General features: G+C 43.3%; 1 protein-coding gene across 1 annotated transcript; it reads left to right on the forward strand.

The window, feature by feature from the left end:
* The first annotated feature begins 417 nt into the window (after positions 1–417).
* On the forward strand, positions 418–20,654 carry Dgat2l6 (diacylglycerol O-acyltransferase 2 like 6). Its single transcript, XM_036173908.1, has 7 exons — positions 418–599; positions 15,177–15,287; positions 15,526–15,596; positions 15,997–16,201; positions 17,486–17,660; positions 19,836–20,047; positions 20,477–20,654. The coding sequence occupies exons 1-7, from the start codon at positions 515–517 to the stop codon at positions 20,629–20,631; spliced, it is 1,014 nt and encodes a 337-aa protein (XP_036029801.1). The 5' UTR covers positions 418–514; the 3' UTR covers positions 20,632–20,654.
* Positions 20,655–22,194: the final 1,540 nt, after the last annotated feature.

Raw genomic sequence — 22,194 nt, forward strand, 5'->3', positions numbered from 1 at the left:
ATGTCTGGCTGCTGATCCAGAACCCCTGGGAACAGAGACACAAAGAGGAAATAGAGCAATGTAGATATGTATGCTGAAAAACAGCTTTATTGGGCTGAGTGGCTCTCACCTGAAGGATTGGCCACTGGAGCACATGTGGCCCCGTTATCTTTTCTGAAGCAGGTACTAGCAGCAGGCTGCTTTGCAGAGCTTCTAGATAAGGTGGACAAAGTCATTCTTTTCTCCTGAACTACCTAGAGGCCATCCAACAGCCAAAGCTACCCAAGGCTACTGTTGCCTCATCAAAATCAGTGGTCCATGGACAGAAAGGAAACAGTTTCATGTGCAACCTTCTGTGAGTAGGAAGTTGGGGTGGAGCAAACTGGAGGAAAGGTTTGGGCAAGCCTGACAAAAGCTTGCTGGTTAAGCAGCCCTGATGATAAGAGATTAGTACAGAGCATCTGACATCAGCTCCATCTCAGTAGCTTAGGGCTTCTGCTTGGGCTTCTGGCCACAGTGAAGCAGCCCCGAGACCATGGTCTTTTTCTCCAGACTAGATCTGCAGGAGGGCCTCCGGACACTCTCCGTTTTACAGTGGATTCCACTCTATGTCATTTTAGGTGAGTAAACGTCAAGGGCCAGAGAACAGATTCAGAAAGAGGCCAAGAAGTCCCCACATGAGGAAGGCTCTGGTGCCAGCACCTGCTTGGGTCCCTCCACCCCCTCTGGAGAATGGACTGGCATGGAGGCCCAGAGGCCAGGAGTTATGGTTTAAATATTATCCCACTCTTCTGATGAGTTGTCCCCTACACATGATCCAAAAAGAATCATACTGAACAGTGGGCCAGAGTGGTGGTTGCTTGATAGGTTGGTGTTACTGGAAAGATCTAAGGTAATTTCCCAAGTATAAGGGCTGAAAAGTCCAAGGGCTATATGAGGGACATTTGATCTTCAGGAAAAGCTAGCTCATGTTTGGTGGACTCAATGATCAGTGTTGGGCTAATGGGCTCACAGAATCAAGCCAGAAGCCAAGGCATTCTGGGAGGTCAACTATAGAGGCCAGCAAATTATATGGCCTGTTAGAGCAGAGGGGTTTTATTTGTTTGTTTGTTTTCAAGACAAGGTTTCTCTGTGTAGCCCTGGTTGTCCTGGAACTCACTCTGTAATCCAGGCTGGCCTCGAACTCACAGAGATCCACATGCCTCTGCCTCCCGAATAAGAGCAGAGGTTCTTAAGCAGGAGGTTGTAGAGTAAGAAGTCAGGGGTAGCTTGGTGGGAAGAAATGTGGCTTTCTTGTCATTTGGCTCCATTCCTTCAATGATGAATATAGGTGATAAGCCTTAGACATGATAGCAGCACCTGTGATGTTTGGCAGGTAGAGATTGGCATTTCATTCAAGTGATTGTTTGTTAAAGCCATCTCAAAACTTTGCTTATGCTGATGATGACCTCAAAATTCCAGTAGTTATTAGATTAGAACTTCCATTAAGGCTAGTTTCTTAATTCATAGAGCAAGAAACATACATGCTGCTGTATCACATTGTGAGTGATGTGATAGCTGTGTTTCAGTATAGTGCCCTGCTTTTGTAATGTATTTTATTGATGCACTTAAGAATATTGTTCAAAGAAGGATTTTGTATACTTCATCAGCCTGTCAGAGGGGACCTATAGCCTCTAGAAGATGCAGACTTTCTAAGCTTCATTAAAATCAAATCCTGCTGAGCTCATCATCTGTTTAACTTTAGCTATGTCAAGAAAAGGAAGTTAAACCTGGTGAGTTTCTTCTCAGCAGGTAAAAGGTCTTGCTGATCAAGCCAACTTCAAGCCCCTGAACCCACAGTTAAAGGCAATAACTGACTCCTTCAAGTTGTCTTCTGACCTCCACACACACACACAACATGGTAGATGCGCCCCTACATTCTTGTGCATCACACATCATACACATACACAAATAATGATGATGATAGTAAATAATAATAAGAGATAAATACATTTTCAAGAAAAGGAAGTTAAAACCAGGCAGGACTAGTGCCTCACACCTGTAATTCCATCACTCAGGAGGCCTGGGCAGAAGGATTACTGTGAGTTCAAGGCTAGCCTGGGCTACAAAGTGACTAGTGAGTTCCAAGCTAATATCTATAAACTAAGACCCTTTCTCAGGAAGGAAGGGAGGGAGGGGGAGAGAGATAGACAGACAGACAGGACAGAGGAAGGGAAGGAGGTACAGGGAGAGAGAAGGGAAACAGGAAGAAAGGGAACAAAGGTTATTTGGGGCAGAGCTTTTGTTTTTATTCCTTCATAGTTTCTTTCTGTTTTCCTCTACATTTTATTTGAACTTTCTCAGAAAGCCCCCCTTGGATACATTCTTCCCCTCCAATAGGAAAATACAGGACAGAAGAAGGTCAAAAAAGATGTGGTGTTGGGTTTCAAGTCTAGACCTCAGAAAGGGTGAGGGAAAAGGGCTGAAAGAGCACAGGAATGGGGAAGAGCAGAAGAGGAAGGGAGATGTGTGTGCCTGGGGACTTTCAGGCTTGATGTCACCTTGGTATGGCCCTTGAACACATGTGCTCATATAGTGTGGCTACTCTGGACAGCTATTTCCAATACAGTGGTTTTGCTTTGCTCCCAGAAAATAATTCTCAGGCTTTCTTTTTCTTTCTTCCTTTTTCCCTTTCAAAAGCCACTGTCTTCCAGCAGTACTAGAGTAGAGGGTCCATCAGGTGATACCATATGTAAGAGCTCAAGAAGGCAAGGGCAGCAGACGCCTCCTCCCCACTAAAGCTCACTGGCTCCCAGTCATCCTAGAAGAGTTGAAGGAGTGGAATGGGAATGCTAGAGACACATGATGGCACCATTGTGTCATCAGTGAAAACACAGAAGCATAAAGTGCAATTTTTTTTTTTGGTCTGCGTTGCTAAAGTTTTTTTTTTTTTTTTCATTACAACAAATATAGAGAAAGAGAATTCCTTGTTTTAAGCGGCAGTTCAGTTGCATTAACTACTGTGTTACACAATGTTCTACAACCATGTCCAAAATTTTTCATCTTCCTAAACTGAAACTCTGTACCCATCAAACCTTGACTTCCTAAGTTCCTCTCACCCAGCTCTGGAAACCACCAATCTACTTTCTGTTTATAGGAACTTTCCTATTCTAGACGATCATGCCGTGGTCACTGTTACTTCACAAAACAAAGTCTTAAAGTTGATTCACATGATAGCATATGTCAGGACTTCCTTTTTAAATCAAATAGCACTTTTATGGCTACAGTAAATGTCATGTATTCATTCATTCATTAATGGGCATCTTTCCCTCTTGGCTATTTTAAGTATGAGTGTATAACTTCTTTGAAACCCTGCTTTTGAATGCTTAGGATATACAAAAAAAGAGGAATCTGTGGACTCTATGGCAATTTTATTTGGTAATGCTTTGAGAAATTGCCAACCTGATTTGCACAGTGGCTGCACCATTTTATTTTTCTCACAACAGTGCATAAGAGTTTGGATTTCTCTGCATCATCACCAATACTCTTAGCTTAATGGGTGTGGAATGAAACCTCACTATAGTTTTGATTTGCATTTTCCTAATGACTAATGATACTGAGCATATCTTCATGTGTTTCTTGACTTGTTTTAGACTGATTATCATTTGTATAACATTCTGTTTCTGTTCTTTAGCTGATTATGCTAAAAATTTCAAGAATCCTGGGTCCTGCAGATTACCAAAGCAATCATCCAATAGAGTAAAATGTCCACAGAGGTGCCAAATATATTCAAATCTGTTCATTAATAGTAATAGGAAAATATTCATTGTAAGACCTTGAGCTGCCTTTGCTGAGACTGTAACAATGAGCTAATTATAGGTTCTTTGTTACCAACTAACAGAAACGAACATTTCAACCACTGTACACATTTCAAATCACTATACTGTAATGTGGACTATAATAACTGAAAGAGCCATGAGAAAGGAATATGAGGGTGCCAGGTAAAGAAAATCTTACAACAGGTCGAGGAGGCTGAAGGGGAAGCAGCCTGGCATGGTGAGCAGCTCATGCGTCCTGGGGTAGTACCTCAGAGTGGGATTACGGTTCAGTGTGGGACTTCAACCAAGTGTGGGACTGCTATACGGCTTAGTATCATGGTCCCCTTCTCTGGGTCCACAGGCAATGTTCTTCACGCAAAAGTCTCCCTCCCAGGTTTGGGGATTTAGCTCAGTGGTGGAGCGTTTGCCTAGCAAGCACAAGGCACTGGGTTCGATCCTCAACTCCAAAAAAAAAAAATTAGAAAAAAAAGTCCCCCCCTCCTCTTTCTCCCTTTCCTTTATTCATTCTGAACCTGGTCACTGCTTCTGTCCGAGTGATATTCAGAAGCATAGCCAATATCAACTGCCAAGGGATGTTAGCTGGAGGAAATGGGGAAGACTGGAAAGAGAACAGACAGACAAAGGGACAAGTAGGATGGAGAGAGTGAGAAGAGGTGATGAGAAGATAAGTTAGGGAACATGGAAGCTCTGACAGCCATCTGAGGTCTAGCTTTCTTTCTGAGGTTTGTTCTCTCTGTGTCTCTTTTCTGTTGTGGAATATTAGTTTAAGATGTGTTTGTTTATATTTGGAATATTTAATGATGCAAAGATGTGTCGCATTCTTTTATGTTGTATTTGTCTAACTCTGTGAAGCTGTGTTACTGTGCCTGTCTAAAACACCTGATGGTCTAATAAAGAGCTAAACGCCCAATAGCAAGGCAGGAGAAAGGATAGGTGGGGCTGGCAGGCAGAGAGAATAAATAGGAAGAGAGAAGAAGATGGGGAATGAAAGGAGCAGAGGAGGACTCCAGGGGCCAGCCGCCTAGCTACACAGCAAACCATGGAGTAAGAAGGAAAAAGGGTATATAGAAAGGTAAAAGTTCAGAGGCAAAAGACAGGAGGGATAATTTAAGAAAAGATGGCTAGAAATAAGCCAAGCTAGGGCCACACATTCATAAGAAAGAATAAGCCTCCATGTATTTATATGGGAGTTGGGTCGTGGGCCCCCAAAGAGTAAAGAGCAAAGAGCCAACAAGTTCAAAAAAACTAACTAGACTTCTGGGCTTGGATTTGCCATCTCTCAGAGCTATGAAAAGTAGTTCTGGCCTTCAAGTTTCTAGTCTCCACCCTCTCCAATCTATTCTGCATGCTCCCTCAAGTCAGTCTGTCTGTCTGTCTGTCTGTCTGTCTTCGGTCTTGGGGATTAAAATCAAGACCTCATGCTCCCACTGAAATAGATTCCCAGTGCCTAGAACCTTAAAAAAAAAAAAAAACCTGATCATATACCTTTCCTGTTCAAAAATAATAGTTTCTTATGATGTACAAGTTTAGTACCTGGGCATCCTTGACCATCTCCACTCTCTGGCTCTGACCCTGCATCAGCTCGTCTCCCTATGCAAAGCTTATATTTCAAGCAGTTTACTCACAGGGGTGGGAGCATACCCCTTAACTTCTGCCTAGTTCCTTGATTGGATCGTAAATGCCCTTCCTAGACTGTCAATGCTGCTCCTTAGGGAAAATACTTGACCCATATCTTCTCTGTAATTTGTTCTAGACTGTGCCACTTTGGAAGGCGTAAGGCACTTTTCAAGAATAAACTGGACAGCATCTCTTAATCTTAAAAAATTAAACCCACAACATTATATCTTAGTTATAAAAATTAAATTAACTTTCAAACAAGGAGCAGGGAAAACAAATTTTTCACTAAGGCATTCCGAACAGCATTGACGTTGAAAAGCGTGGTATCCAAATCAGTACCTTTCAAAAGGTTGAGACCCATCTGGGCATGGTGGCTCAAGCCTGTAATCCCAGCACTTGGACAATTAAACCATGAGTTTGAGTCTAGCCTTGGGCTACATTTTGAGTTCCAGGCTTGTGAGGACTGTATAGTAAGACCCTGTCTCAAAAGAAAGACACCGTTATTTAAAAAAAAAAAAAGTTACTAAGGTATGTAGTATTTAACCAGAACCTACCCTTTATCCATTAAATTGTAACATTCAAGGACTTTATTGGTTGCAGACCCCAGTTTTCCCCTCTACCCAATAAGCTCCATGAGAATAAGAACTGATTCTTTTCTTTTTCATAGGAGCAAACGTGACATTAAATATATTATCTTCCTAGATTTCATCTTCCTTGATAGAAACCATTAGCTCCATGTTTCTGCCTTCCTTTAGTCATCCTTTTTGTGGGAGTGCTTGCCTTCTTCTGATTTTTGATTCTACAAAAAACAGGACCTAGTCTTGGGTGTCAGACAGTTCAGCTCTTCCACTTACTTGCTACAAGATCCCATGCACAAAAGACTGCCGTTTTCTATGTGACTTCTAGTGGGTCAGAAGTCGCCTCTACCATAGATACAGTACATACTTCCTGACGCTTACGGCTGTTCTGCAAACCAACAATTCGTGTTCATTTTCTTCCTTTTTATTATAGAAACTGACATCATTTGGAGCTCCACTGTCCCATCTGTCTTTATTTTTTGTTGCTATAGCAAAATACCACAGTCTGAGCAACTCATACATAATAGTATTTTGCCTAGGTACTGGAGAGCGGAACACCCAGCATCAAGGTGCCAGCATCAGGAAAGGGCTGTTTTGTGTCATCCCCTGGTAGAAATTAGAAGAATAAGAGAGTATGCATGAATGAGAGAAGCAAGAGAAAGCAAAACTCATCTTTATCAGGAGCCTGCTCCAGAAATAACAGCAGTAATCTATCTTAAAGGCCCCATCTCTTAAAACCTGTACATCGATCTAGTTTCCACACATGAACGTTCAGTCATACCTTCAGACCCCAGTACAGCCTCTTGAGACTGTCAGCCTTGCCTTTGATCCAAAGAGACATGAGGAGTGCTTCAAACACAGGCAACTGAGACTCTGATTTCATTGTACCTTCAAGGGGAGTGATAATGGAGTCCTAGAAAATTGAACATATTTGATGCGTTTCTGCAGGCCCAGACAAGATATCCTTCACTAGGCCCTAGCGTTCCTACATCCAATTAACTGGATTGGGCTGAAAATTCTCAATCCCCGTGGCATGTTTTTCCCCTTTTCTTTTTCTTTTTTATTTTATTTTTATTAATTAATTTATTTTTTGAGATGGGCTCACTATAAAGCGCAGCTTCCCAAGCACTGGGATAACAGGCATGTGTCATCACATTTGACCTCCCTGGCAGTTTTCAAATTGGTTAGAGAAACCATAGCCTTGTTCAGATTTCCATTCCCAGTCGTATGAATCCCAGAACCCCTTTCACCCAACTCCCTGCCTACGGTTTTTCCTTTTCCCACAGTTATCCCAAACCCATCCTGCAGTTAATGGGATCTTTACCATTTCTCTGCTTCTTATCTTTTCCTGACTTACACCAATTAGCATCAGGACTCATCTCTGCAGCTTTCTTCCCAGATCCAACTTATTCTGTGGCCCCTTTATGTACTTCAGTGGGTTAGGATGTCACTCAGAGACCTGGGACTTCACTCAAGCTCTTCCTTGCTCATTTCCTCTGCCAACTGAAGCTCATCTTGGGAGGTATCTTCCACATAAGAACTAGAGGTTCTGGGAGGCGGGAACTTTGTTTTCCGTGTCTATTGATATGAGCTACACGGAGAAGTACTTCAAATAGCTCTTGTCACATAGTGTCAGATACTTAGTAGAGACCCAACAAATGTAATCTCCTTTTTCTCAAGACTTGGAATAAAAGATATGTGTCTTCTTTGAGCCTTCATTCATTCATCTGTAAAGTGAGGTTCTAAGTTATTCAGTTAATATTACAATAAGATAATAAGTCATTACCTCCCAAGGCAGTGAGAGGATTAAATAAGAATGCACACTGGGTGCCAAATGCACTGTTTCATAATCAACTGTTCAGCACTCTGCATTTCAGGCTATGTTTATTTCCACTTCCACATTTAATCCTTTCACCTTTCTCCTCCTGTCTCTGACAATCTCCTCCTGATCTTCAGCACAGAGATTTCTGTAGGGGTAGGCTCAGCTAATGCTTGTTCAATTATTTTATTCACATCTACTCTGACAAGTAGTATTTATCATTGACTTAGTTTCAATAGAAAAAAAATCTAAAGAAGCACAGAAATTTCTTTTGGATAATCTAACTCTGTTCTTGGATTTCTGAAAGCACTGAGCCAACCACCAACTCTCAGACTTTGGCCATTGCCCTGAAGCATGATGTTTCTACCTAGAAGGGTTTGGGCTAATACTTGAGAACAGCCAGCCGCTATGGCCTGATAAGCACACAAAGCTGTAGAAGGCATTACCTTGTTGAGAATAAGGTCACAGGTGTTTTTCATCCTGTTAACTTTCCCCTGCCACTTGGAGAATGTGGAAATCCAGATGATACTATACAACTCTATGTAGCAACAGTTTGTCATTGAGCCATTGCCCCATGCTTTGCAATGTGCTAATTGCTGTCTAATGGGGAGCTAGCCAGACAGATGTGGTACTAATTATACAAGCAAACACAATAAAACAGTAACAAACAGAGGCACAAGTATTACGTTGCAAATGTGCAGAGAAGGAAACTTTTCATCCTGCCTGAGGAACCATCAAAGATACGATGTCAAGGAAGTATTTTTGAAGGTAAGCCTTGAAGAATGAAAGAAATTTGGTAGGCAGAAAGTTGGGGAGAAAGTAATCAAAATAAAAGAACAAAATGGTTGCATACATATGTGGTAAGTTGAAGGCTGAATGAGAAATGGATTGAGGTGGTTGGACACCACCTGATGCCTCTACTTCAGCCTTCTGGTTCTTTCCACAGCTGTGTGTACCATCTATGCTACTTAACATAATGCTTTTGTGAAAGGAACAATTTCTGTAGTCTGAATAATTTGTTTTAACTGAAGTCTTTATAACACTACCATGAATTCATTTTTAGTCATTATATATTCAAAAAACATCCCATCCATACACTACCACCTCATATCACCCTGTGTCCCTGCAAGTGGTGAGGGAACTACAGCCCGAGAAATACAGAAAAACAGCACAGGAAGTGTGAGGGCAGATACTGCGAGACAGGGCTAGCAAATACTTGGGTCTGATGAGGAGAGAACTCAGTAAATATGCTGAGACTTGATTTGCTCAGCACCGGGAAAGTATTGGTGGCTTTTGGAAAAGGCAGGCATAGAACTGTGCATTTCAGAAATGGTGAGGAGCAGCTTCCAAAAGCAGCTGCAGACAGACGGAAGGCTACAGTGGAGACAGGAAGGCATCAGCTCCCAGAGCGTAGCAGTAAGCAATGGAGATGTGGGGGGGGGGGGGGTGACATGAGTGGAAGATATTTCTTCATTTAGGAAAAGGAAAAATGTCAAAGGTGGCCTCAAATTATTGAACACATGACATTTATCCTGACGTCTGAAAAGTGATTAGGAGCTAGCCTAGCAAACAGCTAAGGAAATGGTGGGCTGGCAAAGAAGCCAGCATGCAGAGAAGCCCTGAAGCTCAGTATCAGGAATAGCTGAAGGGCTTAAAACAGTATAGTGGAAAAGCCAGGGACTGGATCACAAAGGGTCCACTAGACCAAACTCAAGAGACGAGGCTTCTTTCCTAATGGACACTTTCCTAACACATCTGTAAATCCTCCCCAGCGCTGCAATTAAAGGCATACACCACCATACTTAGGCCATTTATTCTCTTAACTTTCTACATTTATAGCTAAGTGAGAGCCAATAAGTACTCACAAAGTCACAGACATGCCTTTTTGACACATACTCCTGTTCTGTGCTGCACAGTGACAGAATCCGATTTAAATTCACTGTACTGGCTGCACCCAGATCCAAGTGAAAGCAGGGAGCTGGCTTCAAAGACGCTGGTACTCACCTAGAGAGATAATGATGGCTTTGACCAGGTGGTAGCCTAGAAGTGGGGAGCAGAACTGGCAGAAATCATTAACTGACTCAAGGGAAGCTATGGTTCTAACTCAGTGTAGACAGTTGTATTATAGTCTCAAAAAAATCTAAAAAATAAATAAAATAAGTAAAACAAAGGAGCTTGGACAAGGGTTCCACAGATAAAGCATTAGCTGCACAGGCATGTAGATTGAAGTTTGGATCCCCAGAATCCACATAAGAGCCAGACAGGTGTGTCAGCTACCTGGAGTCCCTGCACTCAGGAAGCAGAAACAGGAAACCCCTGGAGTACACTGGCAAGCTCGACCAGATGTGGCTGGGTTCAGAGAGCAACCCTACGACCAATCAAGGAAGACAAGTGACATCAACCTTGTGCTTACACATGCACCCACACATGTGTACCTACACATGCATGCGTACCACACACACCAAAAGAAAAATCAAGACAAAAAAAATTACCACTTGGCAAACTAGGACTAGAAAAGAACATTGTCAAACTAAAGAACCCCCACAGAACACAATCTCTAAGACTGGGGAGAAGCGCCTTCAGTACTTGTATTAACACACTAAAAATTCTAGCAAATGCGACCAGATAGTAAAACGTTTGCAGATAGCATGATTACCCAGAAAAACAGTCCTAAGGAACTTATGGCCTATTCATGTGCTTGTGTATTTTTGTTTTTGTTTTTTCTTCTTTTATTCGTTTTTTAGGCATTCAGTGGGCTGAAGTAGGAAGATTGTTAGGTCAAGGCCAGTCTAGACTAACTGTACAATGAGGTCCCATTTGAGGGGGTTGGGGGGAGGGAAGGCAAGAAGGGAGGGAGGGAAGGACAGAAGGAGGGGAGAAGGGAGGGGGTCAAAATAAGAAGCAACTGAAAATAGATATTTAATAATCAATGCCATTAAATATTTCCTCAAATCAAATACTTATAAATCCAACAAAAAGTTTATGTAGATAAACACCTACCTAAAGAAAAAATAAAGATCTCAAATAACAAGAAACTTAAGTTTCTACTTCAAGGGAATTAGAAGCAGTAGAAGCCAGGTTCACTGATGATAACACAAAGAAGAAAGAACAGAGATCAGTGTATAAATAAATGAAATGAAAATATCAACAAAAGCAAAAGTTAGTCTCTTGAAGATAAAAATGAAATTAGCAAAGTGTTAGCTGATGAACCAACAAAGAAGGGAATATTAACTGAAATTTAAAAATTAAAGAGACATTATAGCTACCACCAGAGAAAGAGTGGGCATCTCAAGAAACTGCTATGAAAAGTATCATACAAACAACAGATTATATAATCTAAGCAAAGTGGATAAATCTCTAGACATACACAGCCTAGCAAGTATGAACCACAGAAAAATAAAAACTATAGCAATCAAAAAATGTGCATATATTAATAAAGAGTCAGTAGTCAAAAACCTCTCCACAAATCAAAGGCCAGAACCAGAGGACACTGTCTCTAAACTCTACCAAAATGTTGAAGAGTTATCAACATTTCTTAAACTCTTCCCAAAAAGCTACAGAGGAGAAGGCGTCCAACTACTTTACAAAGTCAACATCACTGTGCTACAAGGGTACTAGAAGCCCATATCCCTGATGAGCACAGAAGCAGGAGTCCTCAGCAACACACTGGCCACCAAAGCCAAAAGTCTGTCAACACTATTCACTGTGATCAAATGCCCTGCAATGTGAATATGTCCATTTCAACATGTTAAAATCAGTCAATGCTTGTCACAACGTTAACACAAAGAAAAATTAAAAATCACACAGTTGTCTCAATAAATACAGAAACCAGAACTTGACAGAATTCAATTTTTATTCAAGGTAAAATTTCTCACCAAATTGGATATAGAAGGAATGTATCTCAGCATAGTGAAGGCTACATGTAAAAAGCCCACAGCTGCAATCATACTCAGTGTACAATGAGAAGATGATTCTTTGTCCACTCTTATCCTTTCTAGTTAATAGAGTACTAGAATTCTTAGCTAGGGCAATTTGGAAAGGAAAAGAAATAAAGGACATCAAAACTGAAAAAGAAGTGGAATTGTCTGTTAGTAGATGACATGAACTTATCTGGAGAAAACAAAAATTCCCAACAAAACAGGGTTCTAAATAAGAAGTACTGTGAAGCCTTCCAGGAAATGGGTATACCGTTGCAGTTGGCCAGGGCCTGCTTGCCTGTCTCCTCCAAACCAGAGAGGTTAACTCAGAGCCCAAATGTGCCTTCATACAGCTGACTGGGTTGGCCACCTGACATCGTCAGTGACCTGCACCTGGATTCTGTGCAGGATATCTGGGTGCTGCAGGACAGCTGCTGCTGACTCACACCTTTGTTGCATGGTAGCTATTGCTGCTTGCACATAACTTTCTGTGAGGGCTTTGCAAGCCAGGGCCTATGGATCCTGTTTTGGCTGAGATGGGGAACTGCCAGTGGTCACGCTCATCAAAGGCTACCAAAAGTTTCATGTCAAAAGAAATTGGGTTGATACCACTACAGTTCTACAAAGTGGGAAGACTGGAAAATGTGGCCTGGAGCAGCTTTTTGTGCAGACTTTATTTGGGTCATATGTTGAAATGGGCTGAAAGGTGGCTGTAAATCACATTTTTAACTGCAAGTTGGGTGCTCTAACTCTTAGGGGTAGATGAGCCACCCTTAGAAGATTCAGACTTTCAGCCTGGGGACATAGTTTAGTGGTAGAATGCTTGTATAGCATACATGAGGTCCTAGCTTCAATCCCTAGTAGACATGAGGGAAACAGAATTCAGAGTTTTAGAAATGCTTCGTTTGTTTGTGTTTTTTTGTTTGTGTTTGGCTGATCTGGAACTCACTATGTAGATCAGGCTGGCCTCAAAATCACAGAGATCCTCTTACCTCTGCCTCCTGAGTGCTGGGATTAAAGGTGAATGACATCACACCGAGCCACAAAAGCTTTTGCCTACTGAAAAATAACAACAGAAGAAATCATAAAGGTAAGAAATTTCACATAATAGTGATGTAAAATCACTGTCTTTTTATTATTAATTTTATTACACTTTAATTTAGTTTTGCAAGTGTGTAGATAAGCATGTGCCACATTGCACATGTGCAAAAAACAACTTGGAACAGCCCATAGATCTAAACGTGAAACAGAACACTTTCCATTTTTCAGTAGGAAACATGGGAGAGCTGGGTCTGGTGGTATAAACCTATAATCCCACCCATTCTGGAAGCTGAGGCAGGAGAACCACAAGTTCAAAGCTTGCCTGGGCTACAGAATGAGTTCCAGGTTAGCCTGGGCAACTTAAAGAGGTTTCATTTTAAAATGGAAACAAACAGAACCAGGACTGCACCTCAGTGGTAGAGAACTCCCAAAAGTTGTCCCCCATAGATCACACACACACACACACACACACACACACACACACACACACACACACACACATTATCCAGCATCACCTCCTTAGATATCCTTATGTCCTGGAACTTCTTGTTCCATGATCTTTAGCTTTTCCACATTCTCTCTCTCTCTCTCTCTCTCTCTCTCTCTCTCTCTCTCTCTCTCTCTCTCTCTCTTCCCCCCTCTTGAGATAGTCTCACATAGCCCAGGCTCATGAGGTATCCAAGGACATCCTTAAAGTCTTGGTCCCCCTGCCTCTACCTCCCAGTTGCTAAGATCACTGGTGTCCACCACCACACCAGCTCTTCTCCCTCTTGAAATCCCACATTTGTGGTCAGAAGACGGTGGTGACATACAGGAATGGTCTGCTAGAGTCTACGAGCAGACTGGAGACTGGAGACAGCTAGAGAATAGCCATCAGAAGAGGTAGGTGGTGCCCAGGTAGTTCCAGCTTAAACAGTAAAGTAAAACAGGGAACTTCACGAGGCAGTGGAGTCAGTTTAGAGTCCATATCAGAGGAGTTGGCATGATCTGGGGAGCTCCCCTTTCCCTGTGCGTAGGAACCCTGACAGCAGACTGCTATGGGAGTCAGAGAGGCTTAGAAAATCTGCACCTCGTAGACATCTTGAAGACCTGGGGCAAGGCCATGGCAGCAGCGCCACAGCAGCACTAGCTGAAGCAAACATCAGAATACCCTCTCCTCTTCATAGTGGCTCCTCAACACTGGATTGACTAGCCCCAAGACACCATCTCAAAAACACCCCTGCTGGGTTAGTGTCTCTGCTCGTTTGTTTTTGTCTGTTTGAGCCAGGGTCTCACTATGTAGCTCTGGCTATCTTTGAACTCACTCTATAGACCAGGCTGGCCTCAAACTCACAGATGTCTGCCTGCCTCTACTTCCTGAATGCCAAGGTTAATGGTATGCATCACCGTTCTATAATCCCACCCATTCTAGAAGCTGAGGCAGGAGAACCACAAGTTCAAAGCTTGCCTGGGCTACAGAATGAGTTCCAGGTTAGCCTGGGCAACTTAAAGAGGTCTCATTTTAAAATGGAAGCAAACAGAACCAGGACTGCACCTCAGCTTCCAGAATGGGTATGTTATCGTTAACCTTGGCTAATGTTGATGTCTTGACAACATAAGTGTCTCTGTGAGCCGCACTCTGGAGGAACTCAGTGCAAGTGTCCTAAGACTTTATGCTGACTTAAAGTGGAGCCCATTGCTGAGGATGTAGTTCAGTGGTAGAGCACTTGTCTGGTAGGAACACGGCCCTGGGTTCTATCCCAGGAGAAATAAATAATTAAATAAATGATTTTGTTTGCTTGCTTTATTTAATAAATAAATATTTATTTAATAAAAATTTGTTATGTTACTGCTCTAAGACATAACATGTTTGCATTTTGTAGTCTGCGGTGTCTCTTTGCTAAAAGTCTGAACATTTTGCAACCCTTTGAAGGAGACAAAATAAATACAATGAAGCAGTTTCTAATCTACACTTTCTTCTCAGCATCAAGCTGCCTGGACACTGCTGGTAGGCCTCTACCTTCAGAATGCATGGTTTTACCAGTTCAACAGAGCAAGGAAAATCAAGCTTTTATAAGGAACTTTCTGAACTGCCAGGGTGAGGATAATCAGCCACCAGCCCAATGTGCTGCTCTTTCCTTTTTCCAAGCAGTTCTGGCCTTTGACTCCAGCCAAAGACCTCCTCTGAGAACTTCGTGGTTTCTGCTGTTTCCTTGGACAAGAACTCAGGCTTCAGGAGAACCCATATCCAAGGACCCAGACAGCAGCCTGAGCCAAAGCAAGGGATAGGCAATGGCTATGGGGGAAACGGTCCCCATAGCAGCCTTGTCTGCTCTCTTAGTGTAGAGGCAGAAATGATGTGAGATTGTGAGAGGTGTACCAAGCCTTGAGAGAAACTGAAGGACATATATTGCTTGTATCTCCTCAGGAACTATTCCCATCTTGGGTATACCCTATTTCCTGCTGTTCACTAGGTTATGGCTCTTATCTGTGCTCACCTTAACCTGGCTTCTCTATGACTGGAACACCCACAGTCGAGGTAAGAGATGTGAGCAGAATTGTGGTCCCTTCTGTGCTAAGGGTGGAGTCATAGGGACAGAGAAGAGGGAGGTGGATGGCGCAATGAGAAGAGGAGAAAAAAGTCTGGCTGCCCATGCAGCTTTAAGAGACTAAAAAGGAGGCTGCTTCTGTATCTTGAGGAGCATAGGCCAAACTCTTCCCCTCTGGGAGGGGTAATAGTCCTCTGGCTCTTCTTTTTTTTTTTTCTCTGTCCCCAGATGGTAGGCGTTCAGCTTGGGTACGAAACTGGACCCTCTGGAAGTATTTCCAAAGCTACTTCCCAGTAAAGGTAACCACCTTTCCTCTGGATGCTCATCTTTCCTCTGGATGCCCACCTTACCTCTGGATGCCCACCTTTCCTCTGGATTCCCTTGCTCCTTATTGCTTGAACTCCCACTCCCTATTGAGATCCAGGTTTTCAAGGGCTCTGATGGCCAGCAGTGAAGGCAAAGGCCTAGCAGCATAATGTAGAAAATAAACCCAAAATAGATGTACAGGTGAGGAGACAGGAACAATACCTCCCTACACTGTCCAACCCAAGCCAGCATCTCTTAGCACCACGATCCCTGGGGATCTCTATGACAATAACATCCAAGCGAGCAAGGAGTTAAGGCTGTTGGCTTGGCTCTGAATTTTTCACATCCTTTCTTCTTTCTGCTTGATCATCTCCCTCAATCTTCCTCTAACAGCTGGTGAAGACCCATGACCTTGCTCCCAAACACAACTACATCATTGTCAACCACCCCCATGGCGTTCTCTCCTTTGGTGCTTTCATCAACTATGCTACTGAGGCCACTGGCTTTTCCAAGATTTTCCCATCTATCACTCCCTTTTTAGCAACCTTGGAAGGGATCTTCTGGATCCCAATTGTGCGAGAGTATGTAATGTCCATGGGTGAGTACAAGAAATCATCCCATTCTGAAATCCAGCTCAAGATGCTACCCCAGTAAGCCCCAACAGTCACTCTGTGATAGAATACTTGATTGATTTTTTTTTTAAAAAAGAGTCCAGCCAGTATCAGGATTATGTGTCTCAGCATCAGTTTCCATACGAAGTCTGAGAGGCAGTTTGATTGGGCAGCAGGGGAAGTTATAGACATTCACAAGTTGCCAAGATTCCTTACAAAGGGTAATCAGAAGGCTAAGTGCAGAATCAAGCCCAAATGGAAAGAAGAGAGTAAAAACAGGAATACAGGGGGAAACATGCCAGATTCTTTTCTGGGATGACAACTGGCTTCTCTCAGCTCTCCTGTCAAGGAACCTTAAAGGTAGTATAAAGTCTCTCATACCAGTTAGTACACACAATCTCGGTCCATGTCCTTCATCTCCTGGGTATCCCTCAATCCTTGCTTATGCCAAAGGATAAAGGACAGTTATCCATCAGAATCCAGGACAACTTCTCAGTTCCTCAAACCAGGGTACCATGACAGGTTCCCTTCTCTCTGGATGAATATCTTTCTGGACATCAGAAAAGAACTGAGGGCAAACTAAAGGTAAGCTACATTTATCTTGAGGGGAATCCCAGATGATGTTTCAGTCCTTCTCTTAGGTTAGTATGGCCATGTAGCAAGTGTTTCTCTCAGTGGCTAGACCTTGGATGCAAATTCTGCCATCCCAGTAGAGAAAAGAAGATGAATTCAATGCAAAAAAAAAAAATGGGATTTCAAAGTGATGAACATCTGCAGCTTTTGTAGAACATCAGGATGTCATCTACCTTCCATTGTTCATCTCCATTTCGATTTGGCTTGGTCTGCCTGCTCACCCAAAATCCTAGTTAATGGATCCTTTTGGCAGCTTGCTCTTAGGGAGGAAGCACACTGGTGGTGGCTAGCCTGATCACCTCCAGAAGTGATCTGGAGGGTTTCTGGAGTGGTCAGCCTGGACAGAGAGAAAGATAGCTCTACAGTCTGTGGGTAGGAATGGAAAGGGTTCATCTGGAAGACAGGAGACTATGAGTGGAAGCAGGTGGAGAAAATCAGGATAGCCCTTACTGTAGAGTCCTACCAAGGCAAGCAAGCAGTTGCCACTAAAGATACCTTCTCAGGCTAGGGTAAACCCAAGACATGAAGCCCAAAGGCAGAAGGTGGTAACTGTCTGCAGCAGGAAGAACCTGGGAGAAACCTTCTTCCACACTTAGACACCAAGTTCACTCTCTCCACTTGACTCTTTGCTTTCACAGGTATATGTCCAGTGAGTGAGTTGGCCCTGAAGCACAAGCTGATGCAGAGAGGCTCAGGCAATGCTGTGATCATTGTGGTGGGTGGAGCTTCTGAAGCCCTCTTGTGCCGCCCAGGAGTCTCCACAGTCTACCTCAAAAAGCGTAAAGGTTTTGTGAAGCTAGCACTGAAGACAGGGTGGGTCCCTAGGTTCAAGGACTCGCTTGTCATGGTGCCTTAGGCCCTCTGTAACTCTATCTACAATGACACCCTCTCTGGGAAACCTGCTAGATACTTTCTTTTACCCTTCGCATTATGCCTTGGGGGTATTTGGACCTCCAAACATTTGGTGGTTAGATCTTGAAGTCCGGGAAAGAAGAGCAGAGAAAGGTCCATTAGTCTGGGGCTCTAGGAGAGAGTGGCTTTGTTCTGTATTAACTCATTGGCTGGGAGGCCCTGAGAAGCATCCAAGGGCAATGAAGGTACTGTCTGGGTATTCAGAGGATGGATGCCCCCAGAGAGTGTCTTCAGCAGCTGTCAAATACCTACTGTGTGTCAGGCTTAGTATGGGACATTGAAATACAGGAATAAACAATACCAGGTGCTTGTGGACTCACAGTCTAATGTCGATGACAAATACATGCACATATCATAACAAAACATATGTAGAATCCAGCTACTTGCCATCTCAACTGCCATCCCCATAGTCTAAGCACCCATTATCTCTCTACTGGACCGTTTCAATACTTGGAACTGCTTCCCTTACCTTAAAGATTCTATTTCCAGTTGTAGCTAGAATGATCCTGGTAACCATGAGTCGAGTTATATCCTATCTCAAAATGCTCCAATGACTCCCATGTCACACGGAGCAGAAGATCTTGAAGAAACTGGTCTTCAGCCACTGCCCTGACTTCCCTCCTCACTCTTCTCCCCATTGCCTGCTCCTTCACAGCTAGCAAACACTATGAGTATGGAGATTTTTCCTCATCCCTTGTGTTCACTGATGTATCCCCATGACCTAAAACAGAGCTGGCACATAAAAATGAACTCAGTGGGGCTGGGCGGTGGTGGCACACGCCTTTCATCCCAGCACTCGGGAGGCAGAGCCAGGCGGATCTCTGTGAGTTCAAGGCCAGCCTGGTCTACCAAGCGAGTTCCTGGAAAAGCAAAGCACAAAGCTACACAGAGAAACCCTGTCTCAAAAAACCAAAAAAAGAGAACTCAATGGAAATGTGTTGGATAAATGATATATGATAAGGGAGACATACAAATTGCTATGGGGGCACCAATTTATAGAAAGACCTTGGCCCAGACTGGAGGCTTCATCGGAGAGTGACATCTGAACTGTGCTAAAGTTAAAATAAGAGTAAGAGTTGCCAATCGGACAAAAGTGGGAAAAGAGCCAGACATCGTGGCTCTTGCCTGTAATCCCCCTTATTCTAGAATCTGGAAAAGGAAGACTACAAGTTAAAAACCAGCCTGGAGAAGTTGGCAAGATCCTATCTCCAACTTAAAAAAAATAATTTATAGGTCTGGGGTTCCTCCTAGTGATAAAGTGCTTACCTGGCATGTGCAAGATTCTGGGTTAAATCTCCAGCATCTCAAAAACAATACAGTAAACAACCAAACAAAAGTGAAAACTCAGGCATTCGATGAGGAACCAGGTGATCTATACAGCACTACCCTAGACCAGCCCCCAGGCGTTCAATGAGAACTGTCAGGCTTTTCACTTCTGATTGGTCAGACAGGTAAGGAGAGGACTGTGAGGCAGGGCACCGAGTGGTGGAAGCAGGATAAGGGGGAGCACTAGCTGGGGGATAACAAATCCACAGTGGAAATCAGGGGTGATCAATGATTTCTTTGAGGAGATGTGGTTAGAAGAGAGTACTGAAAGGCAAAATGGATTTGCTACATAAAGAGAGAATCGCAGAGGGAGTAGAACACACAGACGAAGTGAGAGAACTCTTGGCACACTGACTATGGTTAAGTAGTGGGGAACCTGGCCACACAGGAAGGGCCAGGACACTGAGCTTGTGCTAAGCAGTGAGGGCTACAGCGAGGCACTCTGGGAGAACTAAGAGAGGAGTGTCATGCATGCTTGTGCAGTTTGGGGAGCTCATGCTGGATGCTAAATGAAGATGCTAAATCTCCTGAGCCTCCTCCTTCCCATCGGGGCTGAGGTACAGCAGCCACACTGAAGTTCCACTGGGAAGAGGTGGTACGGCAGGAATGAGACACAGGGCTGGGGGTGTCTGGGTGCTTGAAATCTTGTCCTGTTGTTTGGAGGTTGGGGATGTTTCCCACCACGGAGAGTGTTGCTGGGGGAGATTTTGCCTCAATGAAGATCTCATTCTGCTGTCCCTCTCTTTGCAGGGCTTATGTTGTCCCTTCTTACACCTTTGGTGAGAATGAGGTTTACAACCAAGAGACCTTCCCTGAAGGCACATGGCTAAGGTTCTTCCAAAAAAACTTCCAGAAAATTGGCAAAAAAATCCTAGGCCTAAATTTCTGTACTTTCCATGGCAGGGGCCTCACTCGGGGATCCTGGGGCTTTTTGCCTTTCAATCATCCAATTACCACCGTTGGTGAGTTTTCTACTTTTTCTAGGCCACTCAAGTTCTAGGTCTCCCACTGCAAGTCATCCACCAATCCCCAGGCAACCTGGCTCACATCCAGAGTACCCTAAGGGAATTGCAGTAGGTGTGGCTGAAAGCAGGGTAGGAAGGACAACCAAACAGCTAACACTTGGGGCCATCACAGGTGGGGGGACAGAGCTCACCAGCTGTCAGAGAAACATCATTATTCAGGTTCATTCATTCAACTCTTTCCTGTGCTTGCATTCATTCTCTGGAACATTGGTGAACCATAAATGACCAGAGAATGAGATCCAGAACAAGGGGAAAGAATGAAGGGAGGGGGACAGCCCCAGATACTGTGGGAATGTGCTCCCCTACTGAGGTGTGCGTAGTGTCCTTGGAGTAGGGACTCTGATACTTGTCTCTTCTCCTCCTTAGTTGGAGAACCCCTACCAGTCCCCAAGATCCATGATCCCGACAAGGAGACGGTGGCAAAGTACATGGAACTTTACATCAGTGCCCTGCGCAAGCTGTTTGACCAACACAAAGCTAAATATGGCTTCTCTGAGACCCAGGAGCTGACAATTATATAACACAAATCAGAATCTCTGTACTGCTGTGGGATGTCATTCTTTATGCTGTGAATATGTGTTGCTCTGATTGGCTGATAAATAAAACGCTGATTGACCAGTAGCAAGGCAGGAAGTATAAGTGGAGCAAGCAGACAAGGAGAATTCTGGGAAGAGGAAGGGCTGAGTCAGGAGTCAACAGCCAGACACAGAGGAAGCAAGATGACAAGGCAGAAATGAGAAAAGGTACCAAGCCACGTGGCTAAACATAGATAAGAATCATGGGTTAATTTAAGTGTAAGCGCTAGTCAGTAATAAGCCTGAGCTAAGTGGCCAAGCAGTTATAATTAATATGAAGTTCTGTATGGTAATTTAGGAAGTGGCTGCTGGGTATTTGGGAGTTGTTGGTGGAACAGAAACTTCCACCAACAAAAGTGATAAATAAACGCATTGGCATAGGAGACAACTTCCTGAACAGAACACCAATAGCACAGGCACAAAGATCAACAATAAATGGGACCTCATGTAATTTAAAAGTTTCTGTAAATCGGAGGACACCATTAATAAGACAAAACAACAACCTACAAAATGGGGAAAGATCTTTACTAACCCCACATCTGATAGAGGACTGATGACCAAAATATAGAAGGAACTCAAGAAACTAGGTATCAGGCTGGAGAGATGGCTCAGTGGTTAAGAGCTCTGACTGCTCTTCCAGAGGACCCAGGTTTAATTTCCAGCACCTACATGGCAGCTCACAAATGTCTGTAATTCCAGTTCCAGGGGACCAGACACCCATGGCAAAACACCAATTCACATAAATAAATTTTTTAAAAAAAGAAACTAGGTATCAACAAACGAAATAATCCAACTAAAATATGGAGTACAGATCTAAATAGAGAATTCTCAAAAAAAAAATCAAACAACAAAGAAACACTAAAGAAGATATTCAACATCCTTAGCCACCAGGGAAATGCAAATCAAAACAACTCTGAGATACCTTGAATGGTTAAGATCAAAAACACAAATGACTACTCATACTGTCAAGGATGTGGAGCAAGTGGAGCAAGGGAACACTCCTCCATTGCTGGTGGTAGTGCAAACTTGTACCGCCAGGCTGAAAGTCAGTGTTGCGGTGTCTCTGAAAACTGGGAATCAACCTACTGCAAGAGCCAGCAATACCACTCTTGGGCATTATACACAAAGGGTGCTCAATCAGACCACAAGGACACTTGCTCAACTATGTTCATAGCAGCTTTATTTGTAATATTCAGAACCTGGAAACAACCTAGATGTCCTTCAACTGAGGAATAGATAAAGAAAATATGGTACATATACACAATGGAGTATTACTCAGTTGTTAAAAACAGTGACATCAGGAAATTTGCAGGCAAATGGATGGAACTAGAAAAATCATCCTGAGTGAGGTAACTTAGACCCAGAAAGACAACGTGGTATGCACTCACTCGTAAGTGGATATTAGCTGTAAAATAAAGGATAACCATGCTATAATTCACAGACCCAGAGAGACTAGATAACAAGGAGGGTTTATGGGGGGGGGCACCTGGATATTCCTGGGAAGGGGAA

This window comes from Onychomys torridus, chromosome X (assembly GCF_903995425.1).
Source record: "Onychomys torridus chromosome X, mOncTor1.1, whole genome shotgun sequence".
In the NCBI taxonomy this organism is placed as follows: domain Eukaryota; kingdom Metazoa; phylum Chordata; class Mammalia; order Rodentia; family Cricetidae; genus Onychomys; species Onychomys torridus.

Bases quoted from the DNA above. Each gene is read 5' to 3' on its own strand.
- Dgat2l6 (XM_036173908.1), top strand. From the start codon at position 515: ATGGTCTTTTTCTCCAGACTAGATCTGCAGGAGGGCCTCCGGACACTC. The intron at 15,597-15,996 runs GTAACCACCTTT...TTCCTCTAACAG, and splicing joins AAAGCTACTTCCCAGTAAAG to CTGGTGAAGACCCATGACCT. The intron at 17,661-19,835 runs GTGGGTCCCTAG...CTCTCTTTGCAG, and splicing joins AAGCTAGCACTGAAGACAGG to GGCTTATGTTGTCCCTTCTT.